Genomic DNA, 22,931 nt, shown 5'->3' on the forward strand with positions numbered 1-22,931 from the left:
TAATGGACAAGGTACAGGGACACAGTACTAGAAGTGGCTAAAGGATGTCTTGGAACAGTAGTGTGTAAAAGTGGGATGAAGCAAACAGCTTGGTGGAATGATACAGTCAAGGCAGCCTGTAAAAGGAAAAAGAAGGCGTATCAAAAATGGCTACAAACCAGAACCCAGGTAGACAGAGAAAGTTATGTTGAAGAAAGAAACAAAGCCAAACAGGTAATTGCAGCATGCAAGAAGAAATCGTGGGAAGACTTTGGAAACAGGTTGGAGACTATGGGTCAAGCTGCTGGAAAACCATTCTGGAGTGTAATTAGCAGTCTTCGAAAGGGAGGTAAGAAGGAAATGACAAGTATTTTGGACAGGTCAAGAAAACTGCTGGTGAATCCTGCGGATGCCTTGGGCAAATGGAGGGAATATTTTGAAGAGTTGCTCAATGTAGGTGAAAATGCGATCAGTAATGTTTCAGATTTCGAGGTAGAATGGGATAGGAATGATGATGGAAATAGGATCACATTTGAGGAAGTGGAAAAAATGGTCAATAGATTGCAGTGCAATAAAGCGGCTGGGGTGGATGAAATTAAGTCAGAACTCATCAAATACAGTGGAATGTCAGGTCTTAAATGGCTACACAGGATAATTGAAATGGCCTGGGAGTCGGGACAGGTTCCATCAGACTGGACAAAAGCAGTAATCACACCAATATTTAAACATGGAAACAGAAAAGATTGTAACAACTATAGAGGTATCTCTTTAATCAGCATTGTGGGTAAAATCTTCTCAGGTATTGTTGAAAGGAAAGTGCGAGTATTAGTTGAGGACCAATTGGATGAAAATCAGTGTGGGTTTAGGCCTCTTAGAGGTTGTCAGGACCAGATCTTTAGCTTACGGCAAATAATGGAGAAGTGTTATGAGTGGAACAGGGAATTGTATCTATGCTTTATAGATCTAGAAAAGGCATATGACCGGGTTCCTAGGAGGAAGTTATTGTCTGTTCTACAAGATTATGGAATAGGAGGCAAACTTTTGCAAGCAATTAAAGGTCTTTACATGGATAGTCAGGCAGCAGTTAGAGTTGACGGTAAATTGAGTTCATAGTTCAGAGTAGTTTCAGGGGTAAGACAAGGCTGCAACCTGTCTCCACTGTTGTTCATATTATTTATGGATCATATGTTGAAAACAATAGACTGGCTGGGTGAGATTAAGATATGTGAACACAAAATAAGCAGTCTTGCATATGCGGATGACTTAGTTGTGATGGCAGATTCGATTGAAAGTTTGCAAAGTAATATTTCAGAGCTAGATCAGAAATGTAAGGACTATGGTATGAAGATTAGCATCTCCAAAACGAAAGTAATGTCAGTGGGAAAGAAATATAAACGGATTGAGTGCCAAATAGGAGGAACAGAGTTAGAACAGGTGGACAGTTTCAAGTACTTAGGATGCATATTCTCACAGGATGGCAACATAGTGAAAGAATTGGAAGCGAGGTGTAGCAAAGCTAATGCAGTGAGTGCTCAGCTACGATCTACTCTCTTCTGCAAGAAGGAAGTCAGTACCAAGACTAAGTTATCTGTGCACCGTTCAATCTTTCGACCAACTTTGTTGTATGGGAGCGAAAGCTGGGTGGATTCAGGTCACCTTATCAACAAGGTTGAGGTTACGGATATGAAAGTAGCTAGGATGATTGCAGGTACTAGTAGATGGGAACAGTGGCAGGAGGGTGTCCACAATTAGGGAATCAAAGAAAAACTGGGAATGAACTGTATAGATGTAGCAGTCAGGGCAAACAGGCTTAGATGGTGGGGTCATGTTACACACATGGGAGAAGCAAAGGTTACCCAAGAGACTCATGGATTCAGCAGTAGAGGGTAGGAGGAGTCGGGGCAGACCGAGGAGAAGGTACCTGGATTCGGTTAAGAATGATTTTGAAGTAATAGGTTTAACATCAGAAGAGGCACCAATGTTAGCACTGAATAGGGGATCATGGAGGAACTGTATAAGGGGGGCTATGCTCCAGACTGAACGCTGAAAGGCATAATCAGTCTTAAATGATGATGATGATGATGATGATGTTGCTTTGAAATATCACCATGAAATTTGGCACACTCATTAACAAATAGTGTGTGACTGAGAAACATATTAGAAAGCAAACCTGAAATTTTATGAATTAGGAAAAAGATGGTTGGGGGAAATTTAGTATTATCATGCATGTTGTCAGATAGCAAATATTGTAAAGCTTGTAAGTGTCTGAATAAAATGGTACAAATATAAGGTCCATAAGTCAAATAGTTTATGAGAGATGGCCATTTTAAGGTTTCAGAATATGGCAGAAATTGAACCTTTTGGAAAGTCCAAAAGTTAGTAACTCTAAAACAGTGTGTCCAAAAAAACATTTTTTAAATTATGGGTATCACCATAATTTTATAGGCAAAATAAAATGAGGCTGCTCTATCTTGCATTGATTGTCTGTTCCATCGGCTCTTGGCAGAATATTTTATGATGGTAGCATATCAGTCGAAAACCAGTTCGTGTGATAAATAATAAATATTGTTGAATATTACACCAATGTTTTGTGTGTTTCATTCATAATACAGGGTGTACATAAAGTCCGGGAACACTTTCAATTATTTATTGCACAGATGTCATACATATTGCATTTTTAAGAGAAACTATGAAAGTTTTTTTCGCTGGGCACAAGCAACCCATCGTAACGAATTTGTAGTGCCAGTGGTAAAGGGCTTCCTTGTTGGTCGTATCGTACTTGGTTCTAAACATCTGTTGAACAGCTGTAGCTCACTTGTTTTTGTCGAACTCCAACACCCAGAAAGCTCGCTCCGCACCTGAACTCGTCATGTTTGCGACTAGCGCTGACTATCGTTAAATTACCAAACTGCGCTGTGGTGGCATACATGAAAAAAAGTTTCAGGGTTTCTCATCAAAATGACATATGTATGATATCTGTACAATGTTTTGTTCTTGTGTAATAAATAATTGAAAGTGTTCCTGGTTTTTATGTACACCCTGTATTGTGAATGAAACACACACAACACTGGTGTAATATTCTACAATATTTATTATTTGCTACACAGAGTAGTTTTTGACTGTTAGACCGTCGTCGGGTACAAGGGTACTGGTTTGTGTAACACACTTCTGTGTTGTTAGTTGACCACCATCCATATGGACGTGTGGTCCTGAGTCTTTTCACATATGTAGCAGTACACTGCTGTGATATCTTTAAACATGGTTGCTGTCCATGCTGAAAATGAATCTGAAATTTATGTGCTACTTCATTATCAATGCTGTCAGCATACTGTGTGTTAACAGCATGTCATCTTGTTTGAATAACTCACTTGAAGCTTGTCATGTGGTACTGTTAATTACTTGCTGCTCTTTCGAAACTGTCATCCTTCCTACACACTTCATACTGTTGAAATGAGTAACCACAGTTGCAACATGTGTATTAGTAAATGTGTTTTGTACTACATGCTCTTTGGTGCAACTGTAACCATAATACATATGCCACCGTCATACATTGCTTAGTGATGTATGCTAACAAATTTTGTGCAGGTTGAGTTTATGTACAATGTCTGCGGAGGTATTCAGCTATCATATTGAACATGGTTATTCCAATTAAAAATATACAGAATCGCAATCTTCAAATAAAAGCTTCCAGGGGCAGAGAGATACAGTATATTACTAATGATGATAACTATTTCAGAATGCATATTGGACCATTCTCACAATTGCAAGTCGTATAGCAAAGTGTAACATAATGAGAACCTTATCTAAATGCCAGTCCTTATAGTGACAAGGTGGCTTTCTGATCTTTCACCAATGAGTCATTGTAAGAGCAGTTATTTTCTTTGTATTGTCATATCACTAATGATGATATGCTTTCATTTTACAATTGTGAACTGAAATTTGAATTGCAAATAGACACAACAAAAGGATGAGGTGTCCTACACATTATAACTTCCTGCCAAAGCATTCTTCACCAAAGAAAACCCACTCATTCACACAAGCAACCATACCTCGTACACGTGACTGCTACCACCGGATAGTCCCACCAATCAGAGCTGCCAGTGGTAGTGGTCATGTGTGCATCAGTGTGCTTGCTTGTGTAAATGTGTGTGTGTGTTTTCTTTGCTGAAGAAGGCTTTGGCCAAAAACTATAAAGTTTAACAGTCTTTTCATTGTGCCTGTCTGCAATTCAATAGGCCATCTTTACGGTGCGTAGCAGTCTTATCGTTTTCCTACTATTGTTAATATTCCAGTATGAAGTTATGAAGTTTCCAAAGTTTGAAACTGAAATTTATTTTTACTTGGTGGCCAATTCAGACAAAGCCCTTTACTTTCTTAAAAATTAATGATTCTGAGAATCTAAAATTCCCTCAGGAATGTGTACTCATGTTTGAACGTTAAATGGCTTCAATAGTAGCAAGATTTTCTATGACTTGGATCTTCTGACTGTGTTCTGTATCAGAAATGACTGTGAAATATGGTAATAGGAATTTATATACAAACGGCAACTGTCAGTCAGTTTGTGTGATTTCATTATACCTGGGAAGTGAGAAGTGGGACATTTAAACTGAATACTGCTTCCCAGTATACTCCATAATTTTGAGAGTGGCAAATAAGTTCTACTGCTGATTTGTGTTATGAAAATACCCATACCATACAAATTGCTTGAACATGACACATTGGAATGTTGATTGAATTGTGCCACTCCCTCCTCCCCCTCCCCCTCCCCCTCCCTCCCCCCCCTCCCCCCTAAGATAATGAGTTGTTTGTCTCTATATGACAGGCTTTAATACCATTCACAATTTGTGTTGGGAACTGGAAAAAGCTGATATGATTTTAGAGGGAATGATTTTACATTAGAAAACAATTGGAAGGTATTGTTCTTGAGCTAGTATGATCAGTATAATTTCCTGTTGTACCGTGTCAATGTTAATCAGGCACTCAGGGTATTTTTACAATGTTTTTCTTTTCATCACTACAACTCTAATTGTCCATGCCATTTGGGATCTGTACGTTGGGAGTATGGTTATGGAAAAGGAGATGGCGAGATGGCAAATATTATTTTGTATGCACAAGGTGGGATAAAGAACACATTTTCCAGTACAAGGCAAGGAATTGTGTTAGTGTTGAATTTACTGTCAGAGAGAATCAGTCGCTTATGTTAGTCAATATTATTGATGTTTTTGTTTATGTTGCAGGTTTCATATTAACCAATATAATGTTGATGAGCTGATGATGCTGATTCTTCCATACCATGAAAGTCTGCTGTTTGTGCGTATGGTACAACTATTTGATGTTAAGGATCCTGCTAATAAATGGCACTGGTTGCATCCACTGCAAAAGCCAGGAGTCCCACTTTCAAAAACCACACTTCTCAATCATTGTGCTAGTGATGTTGGATTTTTAAATTTTGTCTGTGAAATGGCTCTTAAAGCTGTAAAAGTAAATAAAGACAATGCTGCCGTTTTGACAACATTATTTGCTTTCACTAGCACAACTATTGTCGGAGCTCTAGAGTGCAAAAAGTCTGTCTTAGATGTGCAGATTATGCACATACTGAAGATTTTGATAAAAGCACTACATTCACCAGTTTTTGATTTTGCAGCCTCTGCTTTCATGATCACAGCTCAGTTGGCACGAAAATCTCTTCTGTCAGAAAAATTACTCACAACAATCATCATAAAGGTCTCAAAGGTTTGTATGCTGTGAAATCCTGTTTTGTTCTATTTTGTGGAGTTTTCAAATGAAAATTTGTGCATTTTCACTTTCCCACAGCGTCATATCACTCTAACAAGTCCATGTCTTTTAATTTTGCTTCTTCTGGCATTGGTAGATTTGCATTTCATTAAGGGTGCCTAGTTTTTATAAATATTTTGGTGTGTGTTCATATGCAAGTTCTCCTTACATTGACAGAGAATATTGTGTTTCAGAGCAGTGAATGGGCCTATTTACTTTAGTGCACCATTTATTGTCGTTCACTTGCTAGACGCTCAACATAGTATCATATTATAACTTACGGGCATATTCTGAGAGCTTTACTATCATATCTAGCTGTCATTCAATAGCCATTCTACTTTTTCTTTTGTTTGTTGTTAATTTGCGTGTTTAATTATACCTCACTAATCCACATCTCTTTAATCAACCATTGTTTTACTTGTGGTCACAAGTGCTGATTTGATTATGGAAGTGCAAATTTATTTTTCACTGTTTATAATATAATGTTGTTAGTATAAAATATCATTGCTGTGTAATTGATACATTATTTTTATTTTGTCATATAATTATTTTTGTATATGTTCCAAAATTTTAAGTGCAAGAATATGTATCCATTAATGTTTCTTTTCCAGTTTGTTCCAAGTCCTATTTTCTGTTTCAGAATCCGAATGCTTCTTTAACCGGAGAAATAGTCCTCCTGTTGTTGCAGCTGTACCAGTTTCAGAATGAATCACTTAGTACTTTCCCAAGGAAAGCATTACTGAATATTGTAAAGCGGAAAGATTTTCCAGTTATTTTAGGAAAACTAGCAACAGCTGGTGGTGTTGTTACACCTCTGCTGATACCATTGTTGTCACAAATACTGTGCACCATGGAGCAGCAGCCGGAGTGCATGGAAGAACTGAAAAATTTTGCAGATGAACTGTTTACAGAAGTTCCACTAGATTCAGAAAATGATGAAGTATTTAAGATTGTTCAGTAAGTTCATTCTCTCTCTCTCTCTCTCTCTCTCTCTCTCTCCCTCTCCGTGTGTGTGTGTGTGTGTGTGTGTGTGTGTGTGTGTCACAGATGCTATTGCAATTTTTTGTATTGCCAGTTAATCAAAAATAGACTTACTGATACTTATGTACTAGTTTCAGGATCATGTAAGTGTGGTTTAGTTTGAAAATACCATGATTGAAAATATCATTCATCAGTCATCTAAACTTTGTGCATCTGAGTTCAAGTGGTAGTTAACTATTCTGAGTTACGTGTCCATTTCCTTTTTCTTTTTTCCCCTGTACAATTCATATTAATAGCTGGATTATTTCTGCAGTGAGTCTGCAGTAGCTGTTTACTTGCTTCTGTATCAGAAATGAGTTAATGAGCTGTCAGACAGATCCTGGCAAGAGGGGAGAAATTGGAAAAGATTTAGAACCACCTAGAAGATGTAGAACAAACAAACCTAATCTGTTCACAAGTGTACACATTTCAAATACGTTTCATTACAGCATGGAAAGCTTATTAATGTTGATAACAATTTTTTACTTGTATGTCATGACATAATGTAAGTCACAAAGTTGTGAAAATTGTCCATAAGGATTTCTTGTGGTGAGGCTATTTAGCTAATGAAAAAGATGAAAAATAATTATTGTAACAATGCTGTAATGCCTGTTCACCACCTAGACATCGTAATACAGTAACAGTTTGGCATTTCGAAGTTTAAGTTTATCTTGACAGTGAATGCTAAATATTATTCTGCTGTCATTTAGTTGTTTAATTAACATTTTAAGTGTTCTTCATTGATTTATGCAGTTTATTTTGAAAGATAATGATTGAGCACAATATCTGTTTTTCTTAAAATAAATGTGACGGCACTACTTATATACACCATATATTCTTAAGATTCAATACAGTGGTCTTCTTACAACAAGAACTTAATTATTTGATAACACTACCATCATCATCTTAATTCTGAATGTCAATGTAAATGGATAGTTCTCACTGAAAGATCGGGATAATAATAACTATACAGTACTCATTCGTCTTCCAAATTCTGTACAGTCATTGTTTGATTTGGCATTTATTCAAGGGATGACCTGCCACTCTGATGTAGGCTGCTGATGCAAGGAGTGTCAGTATCTTGCCCCCACAGCACTTCCTTTTGTGAAGTTATTGTATTTGCTGTTCCTCCTCGAAGACACTTGTTGTCCCTTAGGCTCACCTCATGAAAATTAATATTAAATTCACATAGTAGTTGTGCTCTCATATAGTAATTGATTATATTGTTTTATTGCTCACAAGTATCATTCATTTGTAAGGCAAACATAGAGTTGAACATCACTCTTACAGTTGATGTGTAATATCAAATACTCCCCCACTTAGAAGAATGATCTTGTGACAATTTTGCTGTCAGTCACTTACGCAGGGTGTTCCAGGAGGAGCAGTCAATATTCAAGGATATGACATTAACGATTGTTCGAAGCAAAAAATTCTAGTAAACATAGACTCTAAAATGCATACCTTAAGAGGTATGACCACTTGTTCAGTAGAAGAGATGTATATCACAGTATGAAGATCAACAAGTGCGCATACCTCTTACGATATGCACTTTCAAGCCCATGTTTTCTGGACTTTTTTTCTTGTTTTGGTTCGCACTACCACCTCTCAAACTATGGAAAGCGAAGACCTTGCAGTAGAAGAGATTGGTTCACAGCGTTGAAGGTGTAGTAGTGCTCATAGCTCTTAAGGTATGCTCTTTTGAGCCCATGTTTATTAGATTTTTTTTGCTTCAAGTGATTATTTCTGTCATATCCCTGAATATTGACCATTCCTTGTTGGACATCCTGTATAAAAATCTCTACCTGTTGCTACTTTATAATGTTACTACTTTATTTTTCATTATTAGCCATCTTACTTCTTTTCATAATACAGTCATACACTACTGAATCAGAAATCCAAAAAGGAGATTCCCAAGACCAAGGGAATTGTGGTGGCACCACAGCTCTGCGTCTGTGGATGAGGTGGAGATTCTGGCGTCCGCTGAGGACCTAGATCTCGCTGAACCCTCAGACACAATGGATATAGACTGCTTATGCAAAAAATTGGTGGCAGCAGGTGACCCTGAGGTGTAAATTGCCTCATTGAATGTTCCATGCTTCCCAGTCTCACAATGACATCATCCTCCAGTGGAATTGTGGCTGTTTTTTCCACTGCCTGGCTGAGCTGTGGCAACTGTTAAGCTTTACCCCCACTTTCTGCATTGCCCTCCAGGAAACCTGGTTCCTGGCAATGCAGACCCCTGCCCTGCGTGGCTATAAAGGACACTACAGGAACTGTAGCGACTGTAATCGAGTGTCAGGTGGAGCTCACGTTTATGTCCTAAACTCAGTCTGTAGTGAATCTGCGCGCCTTCAAACGCCTCTTGAAGCTGTGGCTGTCAGAATAAGGAGGGCGCAGGAAATAACGTTTACTATGTATATCTTCCTCCAGATAGTGCAGTATCCTTGAATGTATTAACTGCACTGATGGATCGACTCCCTAAACCTTTCATACTTTTGAGAGATTTTAATGCCCATAACTCCATGTGAGGTGGCACCGTGCTTACTGGCAGAGGCAGAGATGTCGAAAATTTACTATCACAACTCGACGTCTGCCTCTTAAATACTGGGGCCGCCACACATTTCAGTGTGGCTCATGGTAGTTACTTGACCATTGATTTATCAGTTTGCAGCCAAGGACTTTGCCTATCTATCCACTGGAGAGCACATGACGACCTTTGTGGTAGTGACCACTTCCCCATCTTCCTGTCACTGCCCTGGCATCAGGCGGCCCATGGACGCCTGCCCAGATGGGCTTTAAACAAGACGGACTGGGAAACTTTCACCTCTGCTGTCACCATTGAATCTCTCCCTCACGGTAACATCGATGTGATGGTTGAGCAGGTGACAGCAACAATTGTTTCTGTGGCAGAAAACACAATCCCTCACTCTTTAGGGTGCCCCCAGCAAAAGGGAGTCCCTTGGTGGTTGCCGGAAGTCGCTGAAGCAGTTAAGGAGTGCCAGCGAGCTCTACAGCGACATAAGCAGCACCCTTCCATGGAGCACCTAATAGCCTTTAAACATGTCTCGGCCATTGGGTGCCATACATCACCTTCCCAAGTCTGGACTAAGGTCAAACGTTTTCTCAGGTACCAGACCCCAACAGGTGTTTCTGGTGTTAACATAAATGGCGTATTACCTACCGACGCAAACGCAATTGCTGAGCACTTTGCTGAGCATTGTGCTTGAGCCTCTGTCGGAGAACTACCCCTCAGCCAAGCTCCTGGGCCAGATCGGATCCACAGTCAGATGATTAAACATCTCTCATCTGACTATAAGCGACATCTCCCCGTCATCTTCAATCGGATCTGGTACGATGGCGTCTTTCCATCGCAATGGTGGAAGAGCACCATCATTTCAGTGCTCAAACCTGGTAAAAACCTGCTTGATGTGGATAGCTGTTGGTCCATTAGCAACGTATGGTATGTCAGTGGTTGGGTTGGGTCGTGGAGTCACATGGCCTACTGGCTTCAAGTCAGGGCAGCTTCCGCCTGGGTCACTCCCTCGAGTCTGTTATCCGAACAGCCTTTTCCATACGCCAACACCTGGTTGCCATCTTTTTTGATTTATGAAAAGAGTATGACACTACCTGGAGACATCATATCCGTGCCACATTATATGCGTAGGGTCTCCAAGGCCTGCTCCCGATTTTTATCCAAAATTTCCTGGTGCTTCGTACCTTCTGTGTCCAAGTTGGTGCCTCCCATAGTACCCCCATATCCAGGAGAATGGGGTCCCGCAGGGCTCTGTATTGAGTGTGTCTCTATTTTTAGTGGCCATTAATGGTCTAGCAGTAGCTTAGGGCTGTCTGTCTCACCTTCTCTGTATGCAGACGACTTCTACATTTGATACTGCTCCACCAATACTGGTGTTGCTGAGTGGTGCCACAGGGAGCCATCCACAAGGCGCTGTCATGTGGCTATCCCTCGGTTTCCAGTTTTTGGCTGCAAAGTCATGTGTTCTGCACTTCTGTCTGCATCGTACCATTCATCCAGAACGAGAACTTTACCTTAATGACGATCCACTCACTGCAGTGGAGACATATCGATTCTTAGGACTGGTTTTTGACTCCCGATTGACTTGGCTTCCTCACCTTTGTCAGCTTAAGCGGTAGTGCTGGCAGCACCTCAATGCCTCCCCACTGCCTGAGCAACACCAACTGGGTGGCAGATTGCTCTACGCTGCTGCAGCCCTTGTTCAATCCTGCCGTTACTATGGGAGTCTGGTTTATGGTTCGGCACCCTCAGCATTGCGTTTACTCGACCCAGTACACCACTGTGGCATTCGCCTAGCAACAGGAGCTTTTACGACGAGTCCAGCGACCAGCGTCCTTGTGGAGGCTGGAGTACCTCCATTGCAGGTTTGGCGTGCACAACTGCTCACCAGTTACATTGCACACATTTGTAGTTATCCTGTGCATCCGAATAACCATTTCCGTTTCCTACTCACAGCAGTTCATCTCTCGCATCAGCGGCCCAGGTCAGGGTTTCCAATTGCAGTTCATGTCCGATCCCTTCTATCTGAATGAGAGTCCTTGCCTTTACCACCTATACTTGAGGTCCATTTACATACACCTCCATGGTGTACATCTAGGCCATGGCTTCGCCTGGTCCTTTCACATGGTCCTAAGGACTCGGTTAACCCCACGGCTCTCTGCTGCCACTTCCTCTTGATTCTTGACGTGTACCGAGGCCACGAAGTGGTTTACACTGACGGCTCGATGGCTGATGATCATGTCGGCTTTGCGTATGTCCATGGAGGACATATTGAACAGCATTCGTTGCCCTATGGCTGCAGTGTTTTCACTGCTGAGCTGGTGGCTACATCTCATGCTCTTGAGCACATCTGTTCATGCCTTGGGGAGTCGTTTCTTCTGTGCACTGACTCCTTGAGCAGCCTACAAACTATCGACCATTGCTACCCTCGCCATCCTTTGGCAGCAACAATGCCCTGGAACGGGCGGGTCATTTAGTGGTGTTTATCTGGACCCCAGGTCAAGTTGGAATCCCAGGCAACGTCTTGCAGCTTTGGGAGACGAAATGGCATAACCTCAGCATGCACAACAAACCTTGTACCATTAAGGAGCCTATGAATGTGTGGCAGTCCTCCATGTGGACCTCTCACAGGGACTCTGTGGTTCTCTGTCGGCTCCGCATTGACCACGCTTGGGTGACACATGGCTGGCTACCTCCAGTGCCGTGATGACCCATCTCAGTGTCGGTGCGGCACCCAGTTGACAGTGCCCATATCTTGGTGAGCTGTCCTTCTTTGGCTGCCCTGTGATGGACTCTTCAGTTACTGGACTCGTTGCCATTAATTTTAGCTGACAACGCCTCATTGGCTAATTTAGTTTTATGTTTTATACGTGGCAGTGGGTTTTATCATTGTATGTAAGTTCTAGCGCATGTCCTTTGTCCCTTTGTGTTCTCCACTCTAATGCCTGTAGGGTGGATGTTTTAATGTGTCACAGAGTGGCTGACTTTACCGTTTTATTCTTGTGGTCGGCCAGCCACGGTCATCTGCTCTCTTGTTTTTACCCCTTCTACATGTTTCTTGCTTCTCTCTGTGGTTTTCTTTTCCTTGTTTTGTCCATAGTAGTGTTGGTTGTCCTCCTGTCGTTTTTCTGGTTCTTCCTTTCTCCTGTTATTGTGCTGTACGTCTCCTTTATTTTCTTCTTGCCCTTGTGTAATTATTTTACTGGGAACAGGGGACCGATGACCTCACATTTTGGTCCCTTGCCCCCCTCTTTTAAACCAACCATCCAGCCAACCACCAAATCAGGTTTCAGGTGTCATTAAGTATAGTGCTTCTATATATGTACACAGTTTGTTCTTTTAAACATAAGTTACATCCAGACTAAATACTTACTGCCAGGCACTTCTTTTATTTTGTATTTAAATCACTTCATCTAATCAGCTGCCTTGCCATCGTGCTAAAACCAGTTCCCGTCAGATCACTAAAGTTAAGTGCTGTTGGACTTGGCTAGCACTTGGATGGGTCACTGTCAGAGTCTGCCTAACGCCATTGGCAAGCGGGATGCACTCAGCCCTTGTGAGGCCAGTTGAGGAGCTACTTGATGGAGAAGTAGCGGCTCTGGTCACGAGAACTGACAATGGCCATGAGAGTGGTGTGCTGACCACATGCCCCTTCATATCCACATCCAGTGATGCCTACAGGCTGAGGACGACAGCTGCCAGTCGGTACTGTTGAGCTTTCCAAGACTTGTTCAAATGGAGTTAGTTATCACTTCATCTCTACAACATTTTACTCTCCAAGCAACTGCAGCATGATTTTAATAATGTTCTTTTCAGAATCTATTTATAAGACACAATTTTTAAAATGTGCAGCTTCTAAGACAGTACAACTGAATCAGACTGCTGTAACCCTTGTCAATGTGGTGTTGCTAACAACCTTGAGCAGAAGTCACACTCCAGTATAACACAAAATAATACTGATTACTGTTAAAAAAATAGTAGGATATTATGTTGTTATACATGTGTTTAGGAAGCTATTTCTGTAAGCTGAATCATATGTGTAAATAATAACAAGAAAGCTTCTTGGAGGGTTTGTAGATAATTTCAGAAATTAAGAATGGTAGCTAATGTTCTGCATGACTCATTAGTAGTTCACTAAACGCAATAATGCCTTTGAGAGAAAAGCAATCTCATAGTTGTTGAGTTCTAAGTGAAGAATAGTATCCCAGTGATGACAGTAAGATATCTGCCTTATTCCATCGGGCAGCATACTGGCATCTCAGTGGTATGTCCCCCGTTACTGCATATTCTGCATAGAACAGGGTGTTCTACATAAAATGGGTCATCTCATGTACCTGTTTATTGTATGTAGTGAGTCGATTTGCTTGTGAAGTGGCTTGGATGACAACGGCCACAATTTCAAGCACCTCTTGTAAACAGGTAATTGGCTGTTTTTTTAAATTACTATCAGCTATTCCTTTTTAGTGAGTTAATTGCTGCATACTGGTTTTATGTGGGGCACCCCTGTGCATTCATTTTTGGAAGTCCCACATTCAACAGCGTTAAATGCATGTTAAATTGACTTGTTTATAAGTTCTCACTCCCAGCTTACCATGTTAAAATTTGGTGATACAGGTACTGTTTGAGTGCTGCAACTTTGGTGCTGGGAGTGGTAGAAAAGTGGAACATTATTCAGGAAGTGGAGATAGATTCACACATGAAACATGTTGATGTTGCACTAAACTGAACGTTACTCCATCAGCATTAAATAAAACGGTGAGCAAATGATTGAAGCAACATGTTTGGATGGAAGGAAGCAAACAGAAAAGAGTGTGCAGCAGTCAGTTTCCAGAACTGGAAAATGTCCTATTGAATTGGATGAAACAAGCTAATGCTTCAAATGTTTCAACTGATGGTACTGCGGTTCTTGCTGAAGCATTATATATGGCACAAAAGGTGAAACTCACAGATATAAAAGCATCCAGTGTTAGGATCAGTTGGTTCAAGAACCAATGTAATTTAGTGTATAAATATCTTTGAGATGAAGCGTAAAAATTGATACTGTTTATCCATGGAAAATACTCTTCCATCATTCATAGGAAGGTCAGCCCCAGTGATGTTTTAACGCAGATGAAACAAGGTCTTTTTTTTACCTTCTGCCTAATAAAGTTGTTGAGTTCAGAGGAGCGAAATGCATTGATGGAAAATTCAGTAAACAGAGGCTGATGTCTTACTCTGCTGTAATGAAACTAGAACTGAAAAGTTGATGCCACTAATAATTGCAGTGACAGAGTGCTCGAAGTTCTAAAAATATTTAGATATTGCCATGTAAATAAACACCTAATGCAGAAACAGAGATAACAAATACTATTTTTGAAGAACCCTTGGGTGCATGGGGTGTTTGGTTGGGTGTTAGGAATAGGAAAGTCATTCTGTTTTTGACCAGTGGGCAGCACATCCCGAAGATACATTGTATACACTTTACATAAATTCAGTGTTTTTTTCCCTCCCAACTGCACAAGCCACCTTCAGCTGCTGAACAAATGCATATAAAATTACAGAAACAGAAATACTGGCAGATTCTTGTACAGAAGAGCCTGGGCTGCCTTCGTACTACAATGAGAAATATAACGATTTAGGATGTGATGCACTTTGTAAGAAGCATAATCTCCTGTCAAACTACTTCAAGAAGGCTACCTTTCATTGGATGCTTGCAGAAGACATCACTCCAGAAAATGGAGGAATTTGCAGTTGAACAATGGCAACAAGTAATGGTGCAAGAAGAAAACACTGACTACCTTAGCTTTGGTGTATATTTTGAATTTAACAAAGATGTTGCCGTCTGTTAGTCCATGACAATTCATGGAGTCCTTCAGGAACAGGTGGCAGAGAAACAAGAAGGAAGTGAAGACAAGAATGAGCGTAATCCTTGCCAGTTCCAACAATATCAAAAGCTATTGAAGCAATGGACACAGTGAAGTGTTATGTTTTGAAATTGATTAGAGAGTGATGAATGTATTAACTGAGATAGGCAATACGATATTAAAATTAGGACAAAAGAAACAGTCAACTGTTCATATGTTTTGTCAAATTCCAGACATGTTCTCGAAAAGGTGCATTTTGAACTATAATCCATAGAGATAGCATGTCAGGAAATGTGCTTAATATTACATCACATCTCCAGATATGGTACGCTTAATTTTGCATTTTCACTGCTGATAAAATTGAATCATTACAAAAAAAAGTTTTGTGTTTTTTGTTTTTTTTTTTTTAATTTCAGTAGTACGTTTTCCTGCATATGATGTTCAAAATCTGTGGTCGCTTAAAAATGTGCTAATGATGTTCCACTGTAATAGTATAGTTGTCTACAGAAGAAGAGATATGTACTGTGTAATTGTATTTACTATGATATTTTTCACAATGAAAATATATATCACTGTTAATAGTGGATGACATCATCTGAATGCCATAGATAATATAATCTTTTAAATACACTATACATGACTTTTCTCTTGCTTATCCTGTGTAATCAGATTCAGCTAAGTAGATAGCCAGGGATAGTAAAAAGAAACATAAGTGCGGTATATAGGACTGTAGACGAGGGGGCTTGTTGCACAGAAAATGAAACATGCAGAAATACAACCATCAATTCGGATCCTTCTACATATCTACCTATAAAATTCACAGAGGATGTGAATCCACTGAGGAATCGGCGTGTATCTATAACTACGTTGTTGAGTCCACACAGGATGTCCTAGCTGATGTGGAATGAACAGTTTTTGTCTGATTTGCTGGGTGATTTCATTCATATGTTCAGAGGGAGAGGCCAACATTGTTGCCCATTTTTGGCCAGTTGGTGAGACACTGCAATAACAGAATCGAGGCGCATGCCCTTCAATCCTTCTCAAATGATTTTTAACCAAATAGTTTCTGTAAAATCTTTTTGTGTTACTTACAGCTTTATATGTTAGCTTCATGATGATGTGCCCATAATTTTGTTAATGGTCATAGTTATTATGATACTAGGAATTAAGTAGGACATTGTGCAGAATTTGAAAAAGTTTGCAAAGAAAAATAGGGGTCATTGTGATTTTACATTTGGTGCATATTACATAATATATTACTGCATGTGAATTTTAACTAACATATTGAATTTTTTATTTAGATCGGTGAGGATATCTATTTGCCACCAGACTCAATAAAACTGATCTTATGTAGCATGCTGTTTTGTGATCGTGTGCGCCTGTGATGAAGCCAGAGTGAAATATCCATAACATTCCTCATATTCCATAAACGGTTTGAGATAGCTAAACGAGATTGTGGCAAATGATAGCATGCAAAGAGGAGAGTTTTGCCATATTGTTATTAAGCAAAACTTCGTAATCTACTGTGTTATTCCATTAACTACAGACTTTGTAATTTTTAAGGGGCATCAATAGCTGATGAAATGTGAAATTCTGTGGGTTTTGGAACAAAATAAGTGAAGATATTACACATTTATTTTTGTACCAAGGAAATGTACCTTGAGTCCGCCATTCCAAACAACTTTTGCCTGACGTCAGCACTGTAAAGGCGTCTTCTTTGATCTGCAAAAGGCTTATGACAACACATGGCAGTACCACATCCTTGTTACCTTACGGGTGAGTGAGGTTTCTGGGGTCTGTTCTGGATTTTTATCCAGAACTTTCTGTCACACCATGCACTCAAAGTTCGAGTTGATGCTTCCCGAAGAACCCACTCATATCCAAAACAATGAGGTCATACTAGGCTGTGTACTGAGTGACCCTCTCCTTCTAGTAGCCATCAGTGAACTAGCAGCAGCTGTCGAGTCCTCAGTATCATCCTCCTTGTATGATCATGGCTTTCGCCTCTACTGTTGCTCAAGGTGCCATACGAAAGGTGAAGGCATGAGCTCTCACCAATGGCTTTCTGTTTTCAGCTGCCAAGACTCGCATCGTGCACTTCTGTTGATATTGTTCCATTCACACCCCCTATCAGTACTTTACGTTGACGATCAACTGCTCAGTGTGTTGGAGACTTAACGATTTCGGTTCTTGGTTGATGTGGATTCCCCATCTTGACCAGCACCAAATGCAAAATCACAGTGACCCCTATTTTTCATTGCAAACTTTTTTGAATTCTGCACAGTGTCTTACTTAATTCTTAGTCACATAATAACTATGACCATTAACAAAATGATGTGTGCATCAAACACAAAAATGATTTTTCACCTAATGGTTTCTATTAAAACCATCTGAGAAGGATTGCAGGGCATGCGCCTCAATCCTGTCATTGCAGTGTCTGGGGAACTGGCCAGAAACGGGCAACAATATTGGTTTCTCCTTTCAAACAAATGAATGAACTCACCCAACCCTTCAGACGAAAACTGTTCACTGCATGTAAACCACCACATCTTGCATGGACTCAACAGTGTGGCTATAGGTACATTCTGAGTCATCAGTGGATTCACATTCTATGTGAATTTTATAGAGTCACACTTACAAGGGTCCAGCTTGATTGTTGTATTTCTTCATGTTTCATTTTCTGTACAACAAGGCCCCTCATCTACAGTCCTATATACTACTGCAGAAGCGAAAGTGCTGGCTGCACCTTAATACATTTCGCTGCCTGAGTGACACCACCTGGGGTGCAGATCACACTACCCTTTTGCAGCTTTAAGGATACAGTTCTGTTTTGATTATGGGAGTCTGGCATATTGTTCGACATCGCCCTCAGCATTGCAGATATTGGGTCCGATACAGCATTGTGAGAGGAGTCTTTCGAACTAGCCCTGTGAACAGCTTGTCATGGAGGCTGAGGACCCTCCATCGCAGATCAGTGCCAACAACAGCTTGTCAATAGTGCTATCCATGTTCACAGCTCCCCTAAGCATCCGAACTGCTATCTTCTCAATCCAAACATGGAAATCGATCTCCAACAACGGTGGCCCAGATAATGGATTACAGTCGTAATCCACGTCCAGTCCATCCTCTGTATCTCCAGTAATTTACTCTCCTGCCTATCACCCAGCTCCATTCACGTACCCTCTATGGTGCATTTCTTGGCCACAGCTTTGTCTTGGCGTGTCACAAGTTCCAAAAGACTCGGTCCCTCCAGATTCCCTCAGCCATCAATTTTTCTCCATCCTTGGTGCATCCTTTGGTTTGAAGTAGTCTGTACTGAAGCTGGTCACATGGGCTTTACTTACAATCACAAGGGACATCCTGAACTACTGGATGACTAGTGTTTTCACTGCGGAGGTGGTAGCCATCTCTCATACGCTTGAGTATATCTGTTCCTGCACTGGTGCGGTCCATTCTCATGGACTCCTTGAGCAGTTTACAAGCTCTCGACCAGTATTACCCTCGCCATCCCTTTGTCATTGGTCATTGTTATTCAGGATTTCCTGTATGCCCTCGAACAATGTGAATGCTCAGTGACCTTCATCTGGATCCCTAGCTATGTCAGGATTCTTGGGAGTGAACTCCCTGATAGCCTATCCAAACTAGCTACCAGTAAACCAATTCTTCAGATCACTATTTCAGCAACAGACCTCCAATTCGTGTATGCCATCAAGTTTTAGGAATCTGCACTACAGAATGGCTCACTCTGATTTCACCAAACAAACTACAGATGATAAAGGAGACTATGAATCTGTAGAGGTCCTCCACACTGGCCTCTCACAAGGACTCTACCGTTCTTTGCCAACTCCACATCGGCCATACTTGGCTGAATCCTTCATGAGGACCCACCCCGATGCCATTGTGCTTCCTAATTGACAGTGGTCCTCATTTTGCTGGACTGTCCCAACCTCTTAATCTCCATGATTTGCTACCCTTGATGTTTGGAGACGATGCCTCTCAGCCGACTTAATTTTACGTTTTATTTGTGAAGGGAGCTTTCACCACTCTCTTTAAGGGAGGGTCACTTAACCTTATCAACCACACTGTTGCCCACTTTGCCCAGACCAGGCTACCCCCTACCTACTCTTTTACTCTTCTTCCCTCCCTACAGCCCCCCCCCCCCCCCCCCATGTGGTCTGATAGACTTGTTCATCATTTGTCTCTCCGTGCTTCTCTTGCCCTGTTCGGGTTGTTAGTCTTTCCTTGGCAATTTCTGAATGAAGTACCTCTGGTAAGTGGTTGGGAATGGGGATGTATGTCCCCTCATTGCTCTCTGCTTCGAGGGGGGGGGGGGGGTTCAGTTGCTCCCTAGATGGGGCACCTCACTTCCCTTTCTTTCTCTGTCTCTCTGTCTTCTTTTTGTCCCTTATCGTAGCTTGGTTAACCTTTGGTAGACCTAGGGGGTTTCCTTCCCCTGGGTTTTGCATGGTATGCTATCTCTGATCTATAGTCATATAGATATGTATGTTCGAGGAAGAAGGGACGGATTGTCTAGTAGTTTGGTCTCTTAGTTACAAATGGTTAACAAGTCAAGTGAAAATAAATTGCTGCTTTTGTCACATTTTCAGTGGCTTATTTTTAGATACTAAACCATGCAGAGGTGAGAGTAGATCGTTTTGGGTGGTCATCATGCAGGTGTGGGTGTTAGCTGTTAAATTTGTTGCTGTTCATGCTATTCTTGATGGTCCTGTATTTTTTAGTTTAGATCTTAATGATACTTTTGCTCATGGTAATGGTTGGTCTACTGCAGCAATTTTTATGGTAGATAGTGGTGTTAGTAATGTTCCTGGTCTGGAGAGTTTATCTGATTGTGATGTTATTGTATTTCGAACCTATCATGTAGTGGAACAGGTTAATAAAGATTTTGGAAAGTCCTACTATATGTGTAATTTGCCTTTCATGTTGTATACTTGTAATTGATGTAAGATAAATCCTGATGAAAGTATTCATGTTTGGGTAAAAGGTAAAGGTCGGTCTGAATATGTAAAAAAGACTGGTGATAAAGATGTTTTGTGTGTGTAAAAAAAAAAAAAAAAAAAAAACCCTACACATTGAGAAGAGGGGTCCACTTAATATTCACAAAAAATATGAGCTTAAGCTTCATTTTAGAATTGTACTTCCCCTCCAGTGCTCAGCATTTCCCCTCTTCCATTACCAACCCCCCCCCCCCCCCCACACACACACACACACACACTTGCTCTCCACTTGCACATCTACCGACCACATTATTCTGCATTCACTCTACCAGTGGTATCGAGGAAGGGGGGCGGGGGAGTGTACCAATACTCATATTTGGGCAGGCCTTTCGCTCACTTACCTCCTTTTTCTTAATATAGATCTGTGGCCTCATATCTTCTACCTCAAGTCTTCAATTTTGCTTCTCTTGTTCTTTCCATGAATATGGAAATTTCTCTTTACTTACAACATAGAGTTTAAACTTAAAAGCACAACTGAATCTTATTCTTTTCATCATTAGGAACATTTAGTTCAGTTAGATCAACAAATTCTTACAGTGTTAGAAAACTGGAATATGTGATTGCAGTTTTGTATGAATCTGTACTTTGTTCGCTCCTAGGTGCTGAGATGGTGGTCTTGTGTGCAGGATGTGTGCTTGCTTCTTTTTGTGTGTGTGTGTGTGTGTGTGTGTGTGTGTGTGTGTGTGTGTGTGTTCCCTTTTCTGAAGGAGTGTTTGGCTGAAAGCTGATGTCTCTTTTTGTTGTGCCTGTCTGCAACTCAATGTGTCATATTTAGGGTGAGCGGCAATCTATCTTTTCTTTATACAAGTTGTATATGCCATGGGACAGTCGGGAAATCTGGGAAAACCTGGAAATTTTTTCATCCAGGAAGTATTTGTGAATTTTGTAGAATTCCTAGAATTTTTCATTATTTTAGTTTTTAATTCAATTTTTATAATTTTGACTGGGAAGGGCAGATACTCTAACAGAGAATTTGACTTTAGCCTGCTACTGCAGAATAATACGGCAGTAGTAAAACATAAATGTGAGAATAACACCAAAACAAAACTTTTGTTGCAAAGAAAGTGCAGTACGTATACCAACAAACTATTGTGCACATACAACCATCTGCCGACAGCAGGCTTTTGGATAAGACCACGCAGTACTTCGTAACAACAGACTGCTTTCGATGAGCGTGACGTCCCAATTGTTTACATTTGTACAGGTCTAAGAAAAATATTGCAAATCGTGGTTTGAGAAGCGTTACTTTCAAAATAAATTTTTTTAAATGCAAGACGAATTATGTTATGTGTCAGAATGTGTTACGAATTTCTTAAATAGTGGAGTGATTGATTCTTTTAAAATTTAACGCTTTAATGACCAGCCTCAGAAAAATTTCAGGTCCTTCATTTAAAATTTTACTGGCACATTCATGTTTGATGTTTCTTAAAGCGTAACAAATTCTAAAAAAGTCCAATCTTCAAGATTATTTTTTCATATTTATTTTAGTTGTTTCATAGATTACAAATTATGCGGTAATGATGGCATAAAGTACAATTAACCGACAAAAAAAAAGTGCAAGGTGAGTTTCACACGTAATCTGATTTTCTATGGAAATGTCAAAATGTTTGACAGAATATGTATTCAGCCAGGTAACACACGAAATGTGCAGTGCACAGCAGTGAAATTTACAATCGTGCTTGTCAGGAATATTCAGCTGCTGCAATTTATGCTTTGCTCTTAGGATTATACCTAACCACATGCTTCGAAAAACCAGCAAAAAAAATTTTAATGACTGGTGCTACATGTAAAAGCTTAGCTTTTCTTGATGAAAAATATCATCTGATAGTTGTATTTTGCAAAGCAAGAATACATATGCACATTCACATTCACATTCTGAGTGCTGAGTGCCATGTTTTCCAGAATTTGAAGTTCACTACCAGGCCACTCGGAGCACTGCTATGTTCTCTGTTTACGTATTGTAGCATGGGAATTGCACTTCTTACATTTTGGTGTTCTGTGTTTGGAAACTACAGGGTTGTATTTGGTAAACACTTATTCATATTTGCATGATACCAAAATAGGTGGTGTACATTTTGTCGCACATTAATGACCTTGTATTTGCTGGGAGTGTTGGGAAGTTATACGCTGGTGTTTAAAAGCTTTACTATTCAAATGATTTATACATTTTACAGTTATGAGTGAAAGTGTAGTGTCACTTAACGTGGAAAAATAGTGTATTTTGACTCTGAAGACCCTGAAAAAAGTGCATTTTCAGCCAGAAAAGACTGTTCTTTTATCCGGGAAATCTGGGAACTTTTTTTGCTCCTGTCCATGTATACACACTATTATATTGTTGATATTTCAACCTGAAGTTTAACTTACGGATCTTATGATCTATTTTAGCATGTAAGCCCTGCAGCATTTAAATTAGCATTAAATGTATGTAATCTTGCTTTTTAATTCTTTGGTGGTCACAGCAAGAGCCCAAACACATCGAGTTTTTAACTCAAGTTTGGTTTGCTCTATCATGTCATTAATCGTATCTCATTTTCTGCAAAATCTGCACCAGCTTTTCAATAATTTATTGAAATCCTCTTCCATGTTTCTTGTCAACATTAGGCATACAGTTCAAATAATGAAGAAACATGACCTACTCTCCCCGAATTCCCAACAGTTGCCAACAATTCATCAGAAAATTGGCACTATATATATATATATATATATATATATATATATATATATATATATATATATATATAGACACACACACTGATGAGGCAACAG

At 40.1% G+C, this 22,931-nt stretch overlaps 1 protein-coding gene across 2 annotated transcripts in view; it reads left to right on the plus strand.

The window, feature by feature from the left end:
- The window catches only part of LOC126484124 (HEAT repeat-containing protein 1), a 271,959-nt gene that overhangs the window by 36,701 nt on the left and 212,327 nt on the right, over positions 1 to 22,931 (plus strand). Inside the window, exons 3-4 of one of the 2 annotated variants that reach the window (XM_050107506.1) lie at positions 5,217 to 5,712; positions 6,395 to 6,711. In XM_050107506.1, the coding sequence (XP_049963463.1) occupies positions 5,217 to 5,712; positions 6,395 to 6,711 (813 nt within the window). The remainder of the gene's footprint in view (positions 1 to 5,216; positions 5,713 to 6,394; positions 6,712 to 22,931) is intronic. The other variant, XM_050107508.1, reaches the window with a different exon arrangement.

This window comes from Schistocerca serialis, chromosome 6 (genome assembly GCF_023864345.2).
Source record: "Schistocerca serialis cubense isolate TAMUIC-IGC-003099 chromosome 6, iqSchSeri2.2, whole genome shotgun sequence".
Lineage (NCBI taxonomy): Eukaryota > Metazoa > Arthropoda > Insecta > Orthoptera > Acrididae > Schistocerca > Schistocerca serialis.